This window comes from Natator depressus, chromosome 17 (assembly GCF_965152275.1).
Source record: "Natator depressus isolate rNatDep1 chromosome 17, rNatDep2.hap1, whole genome shotgun sequence".
NCBI lineage: Eukaryota > Metazoa > Chordata > Testudines > Cheloniidae > Natator > Natator depressus.
In genome coordinates, this window is record NC_134250.1 from 7,689,651 (window position 1) to 7,706,966 (window position 17,316).

Here is a 17,316-nt window from a genome sequence, read left to right on the forward strand (position 1 = left end):
ACCCACACCCCACCATCCCCCCTTACACCCACCCCTTCACATCCCCTGATACCCACACCCCATCCGTCCCCCCTTATACCCACAGCCTTTCACCTGACCCCCACACGCCTCCATCCCCCCTTATACCCACCCCCTCTTCAAGCCCCCTATAACCACAGATCCCTCCCATCCTGCTGATACCCCCTTATACCCCCACCATCTTCAAGCCCCCTGTAGCCCCCTCCCCTCAGTCCCTTCACCTCACCTGATACCCACTCCCCTCCTGATGCCCCCCCATACCCACGCCCCCTCCACCTCCTCAGCTACCCCCCCCCAGTGATTGCCCCCCATCGCTCCTTAAACCCACATCCTCCTCCCCCCCCGCCCGCTGACCCTTTGCCCGCCCCGCCCCGCCTGGCGGAGCCGCCCCCCCCCCCCGGAAGCGCGGCCCGCTCCGAGCCCCCGGCGCGGCGGCAGGGAAGATGGCGGCGCCCTTGGCGCAGCAACTGGAGGAGCTGCTCAACCCCCTGCCCCGCCCGGCCGACCCCGAGGACGACCCGGAGGAAGGTGAGGGGCGCCGGGGGGGGACACCCCGGGCCTGGCGGGGCGCGGGGGAGCGGCCGGCGGTGCCGGGCCCGGCCCCCACGTGGGCGCCTCATGGAGAGGGGGCGGCGGCGGCGCACAGAGCCCCCTGCACGTCCGATACCCTCCCCAGCGCCGCGTGTCCCCCCCCGGGCAGCGACTGGGGCTGCCCCCGATACCCCCCCCAGCGCCACGTGTACCCCCCCTCCCCGGGCACCGACTGGGGGCTGCCCCCGATAACCTCCCAGCGCCGCTGGTCCCCCCCCCACCCGTCAGCGACTTGTGGGTGTCCCCGATACCCCCCAGCGCCGCGTTCCCCCCCCCCCGGGGTAGCGACTGGGGGCTGCCCCCGATAACCCCCCCCCCCAGCGCCGTGTTTCCCCCCCCCCCGGGCAGCAACTGTGGGCTGCCCCCCGATACTTTCCAGTGCCACGTGTTCCCACCGGGTGGCGACAGGGGGCTGCCCCCCACCAGTATTTCCCCCCAATGCTGTGTGCTCCCCCCCATTCCCTCCCGCGGGCAGCGACTGGGGGCTGCACCAATATGTCCCCGAGTGCATTCCTCCCTGGTACACTGGGGGCTGCTGTTTTCACCCCCCCGCCTCCCAAGGTCTTCTCTCCTCCCTGAACATTGAGTGGGGTCTGCTCCCCGCTTCCTCAATACCTCTTCTATCTCCTTCCCCGCTATGGCAGTGACCTGGGGCTAATACTCACTCTCCTTACCCAGCTCCAAAACGGGGGCCTTCTTTCCCTCAACTCCTCTCCCTTCCCTGGGGCAGAGACTGGGGGCTGCTCCCTCCCTTGGTACCTACCGGAGAACTTCAGAGTTACGAACAGACTGGCCAACCACACGCCTCATTTGGAACCAGAAGGCCGCAATCAGGCAGCAGCAGAGACAAAAAGGCAAATACAGCACAGTACTGTGTTAAACCTAAACTACTTAAAAAATAAAGGGAAAGCAGCATTTTGCTTCTGCGTAGTAAAGTTTCGAAGCTGTATTAAGTCAATGTTCAGTTGTGAACTTTTGAAAGAACGACCACAATGTTTTGTTCAGAGTTTCTAACCTTTCCGAGTTACGAACAACCTCCATTCCCAAGGTGTTCGTAACTCTGAGGGTCTGCTTTTCTGTACCTCCATGAGTGTGCGCTTTCCCGGTTTCCACTGTGGGCATTCATGTGGCCTGCATAACCACTTGGTCAATATATTTCGATGCTGGTTTACCTTGATCCATCCATAGCTCAGCACCTGTGTGAGGCTTCCCCGTCCTTGGGAGTCTCCCATATAAATCACTGGGGCGCTGGGTGGCAGCGTGGCAGTTGCTGGTCTTCATCATCTCATTTGGCTGGAGCTGGATCTATATCTCACTGCTCCTGCTATGCTAGCGATTGTGTTGAGTGATGCCTCTGAAGCATCCCAGCAAGGACTGTCGCTCTTTACTGCTCAAAATTTACCCCCGTCCCCCCGCATATGAGTTTGCTGTGAACTATTGTATTGCTTTAATTCATATCAGAAATGCATTATCACAAAATTTAGAGACTACTGTTGGGGAAATTAATGACCCAGCACTTTAAGCTTCCCGACCCAATAATTTTCATGTGCCCCTCAGTTTCTCTCTCTCTCCATGTGTCCCACATTTGGCCAATTTGGCTGTACTGGTATGGGATGAATTGATTGCTGTAGTCACTATTCCTTACTAAGCAGGGCCTTGGGAATGTATCATGGGCTCCTGTTGTTTGCATTGGGTCCAAAAGGGGTGCTGGCTCAGAGCTTAGAAAATGTAGTGGACACCTAATGTCTCACAGATTAAACCAATCAGCCAAAGGCTGCTACAGATACGAGGGAGGATGTGTACCAGTGAGGTCCCGGGGCAACGGTAAAAAATTTACTGCCCCCCAACTTACCTGCTGGGAAAAGGGAGGGACTTTGATTTCTGCCATCGTGCTGTGTCCAGATTGTGCCTGGGGGCTCCATCTGTTATCCTTTGGCTAGTCGTGTCTGATGATTTTAAAGGCTCCATATGCTGTCTAAAAGGGCCTCTGTCTTTGCAGCCTGTCCCAGGGCTGCATGTTGTTGGTCCTCTCTTCTGTTCTTATCCGAGCCTCCATTTTTGAATCCTTCCCTCCTGTGAATAGCCCCAGCGTCTGCTTCTGCTGTCACTTTTACCAAGAAGTAGGGCAATTAAATGCTCACAGTCTTCTGAATATCAGCAGCAACACTGACCAGAGGCCTTGTTAATTTCGTTTTGCTGACTGTGAAAACGTGTGTCGCAGTAGATGCCCTGTCCGTGCACTTAGACCTGCTCTACGCTTAAAAGTTTTGCCTGCATAACTGTCAGGAGTGTGGAAAAATGCCGCCCTTAACTGACATAATAGCTATGTCAGTCAACAAACGCCCTGGTGTGCATGCAGAAAAGTCATTTTGCCAGCCTAGCTTATTTCATTTGGGGAGCTTATGTTGCTTTGTCTCCGTGAGGAGGATTTGCCAGTATAGCCTACGAGCAAACTCTCTATAGTGTAGACAAGGCCTTGGGAAGAAGGGTACTGCATCGATTCTTCACACTTAATTCTCAATTGGAAGGTTTCCTTTGGAGCTGGAAGGGATAGAAATGTAGTTTTTATTTAAAATAAAGCTTAAATTCAACAGCAGTTACTGGCAGTTATAATTATTATTTGTTATTGTTTATCTGTTTTGTGTTTAGGGGTCTCCAACAAGGATCAGGGTTCCATTATGCTAATTCTAAAAAAAAGTCCCTGCCAGGAAGAACGTACGGTGTTACACGTAATGTGGATATAAGAAACTAAAGGGGTTGGAGGAAGCAAGGAGGACAAGTTACCTGGTAACAATCACGTCTAGCATGTTCAGTAGCAGTCAGAGCACACCAGCTTTCCAGGCTGCTGTTTATCATACTAGATGTGATTGTTCATTGTTTGTTCATTGTTTTCTCCTGGCCACTGGCAAGTGGATTTTTTTTATCAAGCTCTTTGCTAGCTGAATTGCAAATTTTTAGAAATTGTTTTCTCCTTTCATGACATGTAGTGGCAATGTCCTCTTTGTCGTTTTTAGACCGATACCTGCCATTTTTTTGCTGCTTTGGACTTCACATATTCATCCCATCACACCAGTGCAGAGTGCCTCCAATGGACCAAAATAAATAAATAAAAAATTAACAAAGCAAGGACACTGAACTGTTCTTCAGGGCTTGTCTGCGTTACACAATTTTATTGTGTTCAGGCTTGATTATAAAGAGTTGAGTGAGCTGTCACAATACAGAACGGAATTTGCCCTGGTTTACGCTGACTGGGCAGTCATGGTGGTCAGCATTGCGTCAGCTAACTCGACTCTATACAACTGTGTGTGAACATAAGATAGACAAGAACTCATTAACCAGACGTGGTTGACATGTTACATTTTCTTGATGTTAAAGAATTTTTTGGCTTTGAGCCTTTTTGTGTGTGTGTGTGTCTAGTAGCAGCTCTCAGATGCACATGGGCTGGGAACCAAGGATGTGACCCATGGAGTCCTACAGGGCAGTCTGAAGCCGCTCTATTTATCTAGTCTCTCCTCTCAAGCACCTACCACCCTGGTGCTGGATCTCTTACCCTCTTCTTGTAAGTGCAGGGTGATGACAGAGGTGATCAGCTGCAGGTTTTGTTGCTTATGAATTCAACAAGCAATTTCTGTTTCATCTTTAAAGGAAACTAGGAGTACAGAAAAGTAGGATGGCTGTGTATTTATGGCTTAGTGGATAGAGAACTGGCGTGGGAGTTGGGAGACATGGGTTCTGCTACTACTCACTGTATGACCTGTGAGCAAATCATGGGTCCCCAGCCCGGGATCTCCCACCCTTCTTCTGTCTTGTCTGTTTATGCAGGCTGCTCAGTCAGGGTGGAGACTCTTGCTATGTGTCTGCACAGCACCTAGCACAATGGGAACCCTCTCTTAGTTGGAGCTTCTAAATGCTACTGTAACAGAAATAGTTAATAATCTGGATTCTTAAATGTGACTTAGATGCAGCCATCGGGCTCCTGGTCACTTGACAAGGTGGCCCTCATTTTTGCAGAAATGTCTGACTTGCTTTACATAGTCGATACATAATGCCTGCTTTAAAGATATCAACCAGCAAGTTATGTAACCTGTTGCGTTGCAGATACTGTGCGTTGGTCTCCATTGTGAGCAATATGTGGGTGAAATTCATTTAATTGCAAAGTTACCCCTGCACTGTGTGTTGAGGCGTTTGAGGAGCTGTGTGCTAGTGTGAATTTCTATACTATGGCTACGTCTACATTAGAGACCCTTACAGCTGCACAGCTGTACCACTGCAAGGTCTCCTGTGTAGCCGCTCTATGCCAATGGGAAAGTGCTCTCCCATCAACATAATTAGCCACCTGCAGCAAGCGGCGGTAGCTGTGTCGGCGGGAGAAGCTCTCCTGTCGACATAGCGTTGTGCACACCTTTACTTATGCTGGCAAAACTTATGTTGCTCAGGGGGGTGTTTTTTTCACACCCCTGCGTGATATATGTTTTGCCCACCTCAGTGGTAGTGACCTAAATGACAAGCTTGCAGAACTTGCTTTCCTTATGTTTTCTATAGAACAATGACTTTCCAGCCAAGCGGGTTATGGGAAGCTTCTGATTTCCCTTTCACCATTTTGCAGTTCAGTGCCTGCTTGAGAATAAGACATCTTATCCCCTGTGAGTTGTTTTTTTCTCTCCCCTTAAGTAAATAGTTTACATAAATGGGGCATTAACATTCTCAAACACACATTAAAAAAGCACTTAGCGATGTTCAGCCAATCAGATCACTCAATTGGCTGAACAATCCTAACCCTATAATTTTGCAGAGGGTGCCTTGCGCATGAATGAAAATAGAGAAGAGAACCTGTTATAATGATCCACGTTTGCTGGAATAAACCATTTCCCCGTTTCTGAAGAATGGAGATGGGGGAAACAGAACAGTCATTGTAATAAAGTTGTTTTCTATATTTAGACAGTTACAGCATTTAGTTATTTAAGTGTCTTATCAAGAGCCCAGAGGGCATCCGAGTTACGGGTTGTTATCTTTTCATTTGCAAGAGCAGAATGAAACCCCTCCAGCTTTGCTGAATCTTCTAGCCAGTTGGTCAGACTTCTCAGGAGGACCCTATTATTGAGGGACCCCTCAAAGTGGGACTGAGCAGACATATTCTATGCGGTGCCTAATGTGGTCTGTCTAATATGGACAAGGGGGTGAATATAGGCCAGTGTTCATGTAACAAAATGAACTAGATAAAATTATTTTGGTGTTTGATAATGAACATATGGAGAGCCTCTTGGAGTGACAGGATACTTTGCTCTAGTTAAAAGTGCTGCACTTCACTGACCTACAGAACCAAACCAAAATTGTTCAGGAGAAACCTAGATTATAATTGGAGGCACGTTTGGAGTTAGTCAATTTATAAAACTTGCAGCCATGTTCTTCCCAAGATTTTGATGGTGCTGGAAGGGGGAATAGGGGCTTTAAACCATAGAAAAGTCTCAGTGATTTCCTTTTTGAAACATAGATGCCTTTGGAATAATTTCTACTCCTTGTTGATGACCCAAACTGTTGTAACCTGGTCTGAATATACTGCCCCACTCTCCTCTGCTGGGTGGGATCAGACTTGCGTTCAGGGTATGTAATTGGTTGGCCTTTAGAAGCTGGCCTCCAGAGGATAGAAGTCGATCTGTGTTAATATGCTCTTACCAAAATTGGATGAATCTGACCAGGTTTTTTTGAAGCACCTAAAGCTTGGCCTTGGTCCCCCAAGAGGTTTAGGACCCTTTTGGTGAACCTAGGAGAAGCCCGTCCAGGTGTGGCCAGAGCCAGATAAGTATTGATGAGGTTTGATTCCAAAAATGAAGCTTGTGGGCTGTGTGTGCCCAGGGGACTCCCTGAATAGCTCCGTTCTATACAACTCCTAATATGACTTGTCCTTTAGCTCATGGGTTAGAGGCCAGTGTATGCGGAATGCAAGGTCCCTAGTTCTAGTCCCCTGGATCCAAGGAGGATATAGATATTATTTAAGCCCAGTCTGCTTTCTGGCAGTCCTAGATAGAATCGCTCTCCTGTCTCGCAAGTCTGAGTTCTGCTCTTAGTTTGAAACCCTGCACTATTAACCCCCCCCTCTCGTCTTCACAGCCACTGCTGCTAGGGTGATTGACAAGTTCGATGAGGGCGGAACTGAAGATGACATCCTTGCCGTCGGCAATATACGTAAACGAGCCTCTGCCTCCCTCTTAGAAGCTGATAAGAGGTACAGCGGGAGAGCTGTATCTCGCCAGGCCTTGCAGGAAGAGCGATGGGGAGAGTCTCTGCCTGGAGCAGCATTTGGTGAGAAATTCAGTTTCTTTCCCTGCCTTTCCACGTGCCCCCCCGCACCCCCTAAACTGCTTCCTGACCCCCCAACCCTAAACTGCGAACTACAGGCAGTGAGTGGAATGCTCTTACACGGCACCGTGATAGGAGTCCCAGCTCAACAGTGTTTAAGTCTCATTGACTTCATGAGCTTAAAGTTAAGCGTGGCTTCTTAAGTGCTGTGCTGAATCATAGCCTTATGCATTAGCTCCTGGGAAAGGGAAGTCTCCAGGACCGTAACTGCTCCCTGCGGATGAAGGAAGGGCAGTGACTAAATCTTAGGTACAAAAAGTTCAGCCAGGTTAAATTACCTGGGAAGGAAAGTGACGTGAACTCCGTGTGGCATGGGAGAACTAGCTGCCATCTTTAAATTGTCAGCTCTTGGGAATTTGTAGCTGCTTAGTGCTTATGTACAATTTCTCATTATAAAGACACATGTACCAAAGCATGAGCACCTGGTTTGCTTACCATTGCTTCATTATTAAATGGGAAAGGCTGTCAGCTAATCAATGGATGTGATAATTGTTGTTGGAGTGACTGTTACTGCAGAAAAGCATGAACTAAGGTTTCAGTTTGCCGACGTATCCTCATAAGCCCCTTGGTTAGCCTAAGGAAGGAGCAAAATTGTGCCTAGAATTATCCTAGTGGACTACAGATCTAAACCAGGCCAGACCAGCAACTGGATGCTGATTTTTTAGGGTATGATTTAGTCGCGGGTATTTTTATTAAAAGTCATGGACAGGTCACAGGCAATAACCAAAATGTCACGGCCAGTGACCTGTCCGTGACTTTTACTGAAAATACCCATAACTAAATCTTACCTGCTGGGGTGGGGGGGTGTTATCCAGCGGACGCTGCTGTTCCTGGGGGTGGGGGGCAGCCCGGGGCCCCGCCACTGCTGCTCTGGGCCAGGGGGGCGGCCTGCCACCGCTGCTCCTCTGGGACAGGGGGCAACCTGGGGCCCCACCGCTCCTCCAGGCTGGGGCCCCACCACCGCTGATGCTTCTCTGGGCAGGGGCAGCCTGTGGCACCACTGCTGCTCCCAGACCTCTGCTCCAGAGCAGCTCCCGGGGCCAGTTGCCTGGGACCAGCTGGCTGGGGCTGCTGGAGCAGCAGCTGGTCCCAGGACTGCCCCAGCTGCTCGGGCGGCCGTGTGGTGAGCCGCATCAGCCGCTGCAGCTGCGGAAGTCCCAGAGGTCCTGGAAAGTCACGGAATCCGTGACTTCTGTGACCCCTGTGAAAGATTTGCAGCCTTACTGATAATGGATATTACAGAGTTGCAGCCATACTTTGTGATTAAATAACTTTATTGAAATATCCCCTTTTCTAATTATCGGATGAAGAAACATCATCTGAGAGAGACCTTGACAGTGGAGATCTGGAGGAAGAATTGGATGAGGACATTCTAGATGCTACAGCTGATCAGGACGATGAGCACAGCAGTGCTCAGGGTGACTTGGGAAGCGACCCAGAGGAGGGGAGAGAAACATCTGCCGAGCTCCAAACACCGAAGTTTAGTTTCCAGAACATCCGTGACTTTGAGAAATTTATGGAAGGGATGGATGATGTGGGGAGCAGTGAAGAGGAGGATGAGGAAGAGGATGAAGAAAAAGGGAGCAATGAAGAAGAATCTGGGGATGCAAGTGAGGAGGATGTGGCAGATGCCAAAGAGAGCGAGGATGACGGGGGGGTGGTGACCTTCTCTAAAGAAAAAGTGTCTGAAGAAGTAGAAAAAGGAAAAGCTGTGAAAAACCAAATAGGTTTGTACATGGAATTTGCTTTGTATTTTGATGAGTCTTATGCCTTGTCTATGCTACAGAAATGAACTGAGCTAAGACCTGTTTTAAGCCATTTGCATGTTGCAGCATGCACTGGAGTAGTTTTAGGAGTTTACAGCAAGTGTCCTACCAGCTGTGCTCCATAGACTGTGGCCTGGTCTGTGCTGCAGAATTAAACTAGTACTTTGTCAGTAATTGGTTTAGCTGAGCCAGTGTTGAGCATTGTTATGGTACCAATGTAAACAAGAACTTACTGCACTGTAGGTGTTGCTCAGGGACTCAGACACTAGTCTGTGTTTTGGTGTGCTTTAGTACAGGGGTTCTTAACCTTTTCCTCTCTGAGACCCCTCCAACATGCTGTAAAAATTCCCTTGCCCATCTGTGCCACAAAAGCTGTTTTTCTGCCTATAAAAGCCAGGGCTAGCGTTAGGGGATAGCAAGCAGGGCAATTGCCCGGGGGCCCATGAAACTAAGTTGCTCAGGCTTTAGCTTCAGCCCCAGGCTTTGGCTTTCTGCCCTGGGCCCCTGCAAATCTAATGCTGGCCCTGCTCAGCGGACCCCTTGAAACCTGCTTGCGGCCCCCCAGTGGGCCCTGGACCCCTGGTTGCTTTAGTAATCCATCCCAGTGTGTTGGCTGGGGAGGAGGTACCAGTTTTTTATGCCCTTGTGAGCTCCATCCTCCAGAGTGAAGATTTTGGGTTTAATGGGGATATAATGATGGATTACAATGGAAACTAAACATCCTCCTCACTTCCTTTAGGAGGAGTTTTTTCTAAAGTTGATGTACGTGATGATTAAATATTTTCTCTCGGTGGTCCTTCGTTAGCCTGTATGACTAGTTGTCTTTGCTAACCCAGAAGCTTCTAGGTTGGTGATGACAACCCATCAGTGCAGGTGTTAACCATGACATGGTGACTGTTTGCTCCCACCTTGTGGGGATTCTTCAGTTAATCCCCTGCCCCCATCACTGGACCCATCTTCCCTGCAGTCCAGATTTTGCTCTGCGTGGCATGATATACCGTGTGGCAGCTGAATTGGTACTGCGTGCCATTCCTTGCTGTTCGGCATTTGTCGTGTCAAACAGTGGAGCTGTGTGCGCCTTTGCTTTGGCAGTTCTACGATTTGAATTTCTCTTGTGAATTTTAACAGAAGCCTCGAGAAGCTTTTAGGCAACTACTATCTAGTTGTCCCATTAAATAATGAGTCTCCGTTTGCAAAGTGTTGTTGCAAAAGGAAAGTGCTGCTGGGGAAGGAGAGCAAAGAGAAGTGGCTGATGCTTTCTGATTCAGAGTCTTTGGGAGGCAGGGGTCACAGGAAAGTGAGTGAATAAATGCTTTGGAATATGAAATTCATTTTTTGTTTCCACTGTGTTTTAAAGCACTGTGGGACCAGCTGTTAGAAGGGAGAATCAAACTGCAGAAAGCGCTCCTGACGGCCAACCAGCTTCCACAGCCAGATACATTCCCGGCGTTTAAAAAGGAAGGTGGGCGAGAGTTTGCCAGCGCACTCAAGAACAGTAAGTAGTTTTAAGTCTGCCTGCTTGGTGTCAGAAATACAGACTCTGCTCTCAGGGAGACCCAGGTTCTGTACTCAGTTGCGGGCTGGCAGAGGCCGGGAGTGGCTGTGGAGCCAATGTCTTCAGCCTCTGAGACAGGGATTTGTGCCTTGTGATAGGAACCCTTGTGGTTACTGTAATTAGGGATCAGGTTTAACAGGCTCAGGTGACGGTCCCATCCAAGTCTACTTTGGCTGAATGGCAAGACATTGATGTGCGAGGGGAAGGACCGTGGAGATACAGACACCTGTCATGTAAATCGTATGTTTTATTATTATTTATTTGTGTGGTGGTAGCCCCTAGGAGCCCTTGTTACGGACCAGGACCCCATTGTGCTTGGTGCTGCACAAGCACAGAACAAAGGCAGTCCCTGCCCCAAAGAGCTACCAGTCTAAGTAAATCTGTGCCCTTATCCATATGTATTGGGCCAAGTTCGGCTCTGGTGGTGGCTACTTGTCCTATCTTAGCACCACGACGCCTCAGCTGAGCTTGTGGCCACACTGACTCCAGTGGCATTCCCACCAGCGTTCAGTGTGGTCCTTCAGTCTGAAAGAATTTTTTTTTCTTGTTGAACATCAGAAGTGATTGGTTATCAGTTCGGTGTATTGCCGGTCTGCTGCGTTCTATGTGAGCCGTCCTCAGCATAGGATACCTTCGGAAAACGGGTTGATTCCTCTTTCTGTTTTGAGTCCCTAGGCAGCACTGCAGCATGCTGAGAGGCAGAGGGTCACCAAACCATGAGGCTCTCTATACCCTGGTTTAATGCTGCACATGGGATAAGATCTCAAAGAGAAAGTCTGTGTTGCCAGGTGCCTGCTGTCCAACTGGACAGTAAGTGTCCATTCAGTTAGGAGACTGATTCATCTATTTAACAAACAAAAAAAACCCCACAACAACAAAACAGTAATACTGTTAATGATATTGGTCAGGTAAGGCCTACAGTGGGTTCTCTAAGAGATGGCAAATATAATGCGCAAAATGCACCTAGTAAACACTATGCACTCAGAACTCGTTTCCATTGACTTCCGTGGGCTTTGGATCAGGCTTTCGTTACCTAATTAGTAAATGAAATAAAAAATTATCAAACCTGTTCAACTGTTCAATACAAGAAAGGAGAGTGGGTTTCTGCAGGAGTATTTTTATGTCTTAGTGATCAAAATGTTGGCAAAAATAATGAACTGCATACACAGTAGAATATTCTTCTGGAACTTTAAATGATGATGATGTGTGCACCAAGTCATTTAAAAACTCACTGAGAAAGTTGTTTCTTTAGCTCAAAATTCTTTCTTCTCAACACCCTGATTCTGGATATTTTCCAGCTTCTAGACCCTTACAGTTCATCAAAGAAAACACCCAATTATAAAGCAGTACCTTTATATCTCCAGTTCTGCAGATCCCAGCCAGCCCTTTGGTACTGGTCCTGTGTCCAGTCTAATCTTGAAAGGTGCCTATTTTCGTGTTCAGTTGAATGTGCGGCTGTAATGATGTGAGAACCCTGTGAGGTTTTGGCTTAAAGTGGCAGAATCCTTGTAAGACTGGTTCATGAGCTTTTTGGCACCTTCAAATCTGAACCTAAATCCTGACCCTGAGTCGGCCTTTGACCGAACCTAATAGCCCATCTTGAACCTAATCCAGATCTGAACAAATTAACTCCTCATCACATCTCTACTTGTAGCAGGTGAGGAACTTTATATTTCCAAGTTAGCTCTGCTGCTTTAAATGAAGTGATTAAAGTGTGTGTGTGGGGGGGGGGGGGGGGGGGAGGCAAACTCCCAATAATACTAAGCTGACCTTTTAGTGAAATGCATGTTATTAATATATTTAATGAGATGCATTACAAACTGCAGCAAGCACCATGTTTCATTACAGGTCTAAAATGCAATATCATTAAAGACCTTTAACAGAAACAAAAGTTGACATTTTGATATTTCCCATAAGCAAAATACATCCAAGCACATGGAATATAATATAGTATAAATACAGTATAGGGGAGATGTTAATTTTTTAGTTGTCCGGGAATGTTAAAAGAAAATCCACTGTTTAATAACTGCTTTGTGATTTCTCTCTCCTCTCCCACCCCTTTTTCATAATCTGGCTAGGAGGGGTTGCAATACTATAGATTTACATTCCTGATGTCTTACATTCACTTTTGTGCTGTATTTAATGTGTGAAAACACCAAGAAAAGAGAGGACTTGGGTGCTGCCAGGGAATATAGCTGGGGCTAATGGGAAGATATTAGCAAAGGGAAAATTTAGATTGACTCTCAAGAAATGCTTTGTAACAGGGGTGCTATTGGGGTTAAAAACGTAATAAGGCTCAAAGAGGGATTGGGTGCCAATATGGTTAACGAGGTAATACTAACAAAGTGTGGAAGTGATGGAAAATCTTATGCCTCATGGCTACAGACAATCTCTAACTATTAGAATGAGACCCCGATCTGGTTACTGTGGGGTTTTGTGCACCTTCTTCTGAAGCACCTACTGCTGGCTGCTATTGGGGACAGGACTGAAATAGATGGACCACAGGTCTGATCCAGTCTGGCAGTTCCTAGCTTTATTAGATTGTGGAATGGTCTTTTATGGGAAGTACTAGAAACTCCATCACCGGGGCCTCTGAAAGGTAGCCTGAGAATGTATTGTGGAGAACAATTCTGCACTGGTTCTAAGGGGATGGACTGGATAATCTCATAGATCTTTTTCATCTCTAGGGTCTATCAAATAGGTAAACCTGGTGCATTGTCAAGGGATCCAGTATTTGGTATTTTTGCTTGTTAAAGCATCTGTGGCCGAGGTCATGTCATGTTTATCCGTTAATCTCTTCAGGGCAGGGAACTTGATCTATGTTAGTGAAGCACTGTATGAATTTATGGTGCCATGTAATTGATTTTTAAAATATTGAGTTCAGGAACTTTCTCATTAAATCATCTCTTGTTTAGTGTTTTCTAATATTGTTCTTTTAAAGGACAAAGATTAAATTCCATTTCTCTTAATGTAATTTGCAGTGAACATAGGATATTTTACAATGCAAACGTTCCATTTTTTTTTTTTAAATGAGGTGCACAGTGTTGGCCTGTGTCTTGCTGATGATGTCACGACTGTGCAAAGGTGCTTTTGCCAATTTTTGATTTAGGACGTGTAAAACAAACTTGCTCTGTATGTGGCCTACATCTTCTAACTGGCCACAGCGGCAAAGTTGGTACTAAATAATATTAGTGGCTTTTCATCTTGGTTGATTTCTAAGCAGTTGACATACGTAGCTCACTGACACACAAGCTGTACCCAGCAATCGCTCTTGTAATGTCAGTTTAATACCTGATACATCCCTTGTCATCAGCCTATATCCTGCCCTTTTATGGGGATGGATAGTGTGGTGCAATGGTCTTTCTCATCTCTAACTACTACAGTATAATCCCTGTGGATTAGCATGGTTCGAGAAGTTACTTAATTATTATGTCTTTTGTGAGGTTGGTCCAATGTGTCATACTTCTAAAATGTAAGTGTTCTCGTGCTTCAAATTCTTGTTCACTAGAAGGGTTTGGCTTTTGAAGCTCTGGAGAGTGAAAGCCAATGGCTTTGCAGAGTTATCAAGCCATCTAAGCCCACGTGAGCTGTAATATCCATACACAACATGTATATATGTTTTTGTTTGCAAGATGGCTTTTGACTTGCGGTTGTTGCTACAAGGTTCTCCAGTAAGAACTGTGGCTTCTGCTTTAATGATTGGGTGAGCCTTTGAATCCCAAAGGATTTCACAAAAAGATGTGAAGATCTGTTGTGTTAAACAGTAAAGAGCCATCTCCCCGTCACTTTGCTGTGTTGGGGCATTGTGAGAATGAATCGGAGCTCTCGTTCTGTACATCTGATTTGCGACTAGTCAATAAAGCCAGAGCTTCATCATGTGGGCAACCTCTGAACTGTGTTACATTCTTGCTTATGGAGCTTTTGTGCTTGTGGTAATTTGGATGTGACCTTTCAAGCCGGTAGACAACACCTGGTGAAATTCAAAAGACATTGCCCACTGTGATTATAAAAAACTGCCTCTTGAGTTGATGCAGAATGGGCCTAATTTCATTTATGACAGCCAGCTTATTTTAGTATAAATCAGGGTCTAATAAAAGTCCCAATTATGAGCTAATCAAAGGGTTTAATGTTGGAATAGAAGCAAAAATGACTTGTATGTGAATAAGCCTTTTATTCTTTTTTAAATTGGTCTAGTGGGCTGGGTGTAAGGCTGTGGAGTTCTGACTTCTCACCCCAACGCTGCCACTGATTCATGATGTAGCCTTGGGTAGGTCACTTAACCTCTCCTTGTTTCCCCAACCAGAAGACTCTATAAGAATTTTTACATACGGGTGTTTTGAGGATTAAAGTAGCTAATGGCCATTTGAAGGTGGGAAAGAACTTTGTAAATCCTAAGTATTAATATTATTGCATTCTGTCATCCCGCGGGACACTCCAGTCTTAAGAGCCAAGATTTTGGATGCAGAAAATGGCATCGACATGATAGTCAAAACAACACTGTTTTGGTTTGGAGTATGTTCTTCTTAGGGGTGGATGAGCCACACGCACGCTTCTCTCTGAATTAGTGAAAGAAATCCATTGTTACTCTGTTTTTTTTAAAGTCCGATACATGTGGCCTTTTTTGTAAAAGCAAAAATAAATAGTTTGGCGCTTCAAGTAGCTTGAAGCGATTGGGTGTAAAAATATCAAACTCTATTTAGTATCCTACCCAACTGGACACTCAGAGGAGCTTTCTCCCACCAACGACACAACGAGCCATTGAAAGTGAACGGGAGCTGAGTGTCTAACTTTGTTTTTTAGGTGCCTGTAGAAAAATCTGTCCCTTAATATTTTAATTCATGTTTTATGCGATCGCTTTTCTGGAGTGTATCCATTGCTTGCAGTATTCCATGCCTCCTTTCTGCCCAGCGAAAGAATGAATATTTTGGATGGATAAATAATCTACATTCGCCAGTACGACACATCCCTCTCGAGACAACTTTCTCTCCATTATGGCTGAATGTGATGGTACAATTCTATTAGGGATTTGGGGTAATAGTATTAAAGAGCCTGTGGTAAAGTGTCAGCTGTAAGATTTGTTTGTGGTGTTAAAGCCAAATCCAAGGCAAAAATATCAGTGTCGTGCAGTTTCCAAATTAGGACTGCAAGTGGAGAGGTTTTTAAACTCTTTTTTTTTTTTTTTTGGTAAGCAATCTAGCGGGGCTTGGACATTCTCAGATGCCTGCGATCTCAGTTTCTGGTGGATGATTTACTGCAAAATTGCTTATAAATTGAAGTAGAAAATGTTTTGCAGACCTGGCAGCTTTCAAGCTTCACACCCATTTGTCACCCAGCATTTCCCTTTGTGTATAGAACAAGAATTAATTAGGCTGCACTGCAGGAAAAGTTTATGGCCATAATTTATATAGGATGAATTTCTGTTTAAAGAGACAGCCTTGCTTTGTGTGCACTGTCTTACTTTTTATTTTGTTTTAAAAAAATACTTAATTATGCTGCAGGTTTTTTCCCTTCTTTTTTACATATAAATTGGGGACAAGCTCATGGTAATGGAGCTCATGTTTATTCCTGCTTCACTTCCAGGGAGAAAGTCTTAGTGGTCTTTTAATGCCACCGCAATTACAGTGGTTGCTCTGTGAATATAGTGTAAATGTTTAATGCTCTCTACACAGAAACTCCCACAGCTAAAATTTCTAAGGTACTCTTGCCTGGTGTGGTCTGTTTCCACAAGATAGATTTGTATTCTCTTGCACCATATCTTCCAGTCTAGTCCAGGACATGAGATGCTGCCCGTGTTTAGGGTCTTGCACGTTCAATTAATGTTTTTCATAATCAATGCAAGTCAGAACTTGCAGTCTGCTGCTGATTTGCACATTAAAGAGACCCATTAATTAAAAATTCCAATCCTTGGCAAGTTCCCGCAGGATCCCTGCATTATTTACATAGAAAAGGAGTGCAGGGTGCAAGTTTCTGTGCTGTGTCTCCACACAGATTGCACACTTGCAGTTAATGATCTTATGTGTTTTGTTTTTCTTTTTTGGGAAGAGTTAGTTCTCACTGGCAGTTCAACAAGAATGTGTAATTGCCCAAAGGGCAAGGAATAGTCAAAGTAAGAGGGTGACGGCAGTATTCAGGGGTCAGAAATGAAACAGTTCCAGTGAATGGATTGTCTTATGTTATCTCTTGATTCGGTGCCAGAAAGGTACAGCTAGTGTGAGGGCCCGATGAGGGCTTCAAAACATGATCTCTCTTAATCCACAAGGACTAGAATCCAATGCTCTCTATGCCCTTGGATAGCTGTGCCTCTCAGCACTGTTTTATAGCCCTGATAGGTTGCAATATCTCACTGTTCCAGTTAACATCCTGCTTTCCCTTAACCCCCTCCCACTTCAGCGTGAACCTGATATGTATAGTTCAAAAATGGATGATATTTCCAAAACCGGTAGAGCTAGAAACCAATAGATTATGCTGTTGGAAAAGAGCTGGGAATCCCAGCTTTTAAACAGCACAAATTAATCTCCTAACTAGTAGTTGGAGGGATCTGGAGCTAAAAGAATGGTAAAAATCAAAGCTGAGTTATTGCAAAAAGCGAGCTGTTAATGGAAATGACGAGACTTTAAAGAATGGATATCTATTTTCATCTTAACTTTTTAAGACTTGTCAATAATTCCATAAAACCTATATAAAAGTAATAATTTTTGTTCCTGTCCTGTGGTTCCACCTGTCAATAGATTATGAAGAGCTACTGGAATTCCATGTTGCTTCTTTCAACATCCTAAGCTCAAGAGAAGAATCAGTGGACTAGTGAAAAGAAATGGAGAAAATATCAGACTTGGGCAAGAGGCAGAACCAAAGTCCAATGTTTTCTCCACTTAAGTCTAATATTTTCTTCATTTTAGCTTCCTTGGTGCTCTTGACCTTGGGGTCTAAGGCCAAGTCTGCTCTACAGACTTATATCAATATTACTACGTTGCTCCGGGGTGTGAAAAATCCACACCCCTGAGCGACGTAGTTATAGTAACTTAGCCCCTG

General features: G+C 45.9%; 1 protein-coding gene across 2 annotated transcripts in view; it reads left to right on the forward strand.

Moving 5' to 3' along the window:
* Nucleotides 1-426: 426 nt before the first annotated feature.
* Nucleotides 427-17,316, forward strand: part of AATF (apoptosis antagonizing transcription factor) — an 81,343-nt gene continuing 64,453 nt past the window's right edge. For both annotated transcript variants that reach the window (XR_012642224.1, XM_074974615.1), the window contains exons 1-4: nucleotides 427-546; nucleotides 6,718-6,909; nucleotides 8,277-8,693; nucleotides 10,090-10,227. Coding sequence is in view for 1 of the 2 variants with exons in the window: in XM_074974615.1 (XP_074830716.1) it covers nucleotides 462-546; nucleotides 6,718-6,909; nucleotides 8,277-8,693; nucleotides 10,090-10,227 (832 nt within the window). In the remaining variant the exon portion in view is untranslated. The remainder of the gene's footprint in view (nucleotides 547-6,717; nucleotides 6,910-8,276; nucleotides 8,694-10,089; nucleotides 10,228-17,316) is intronic.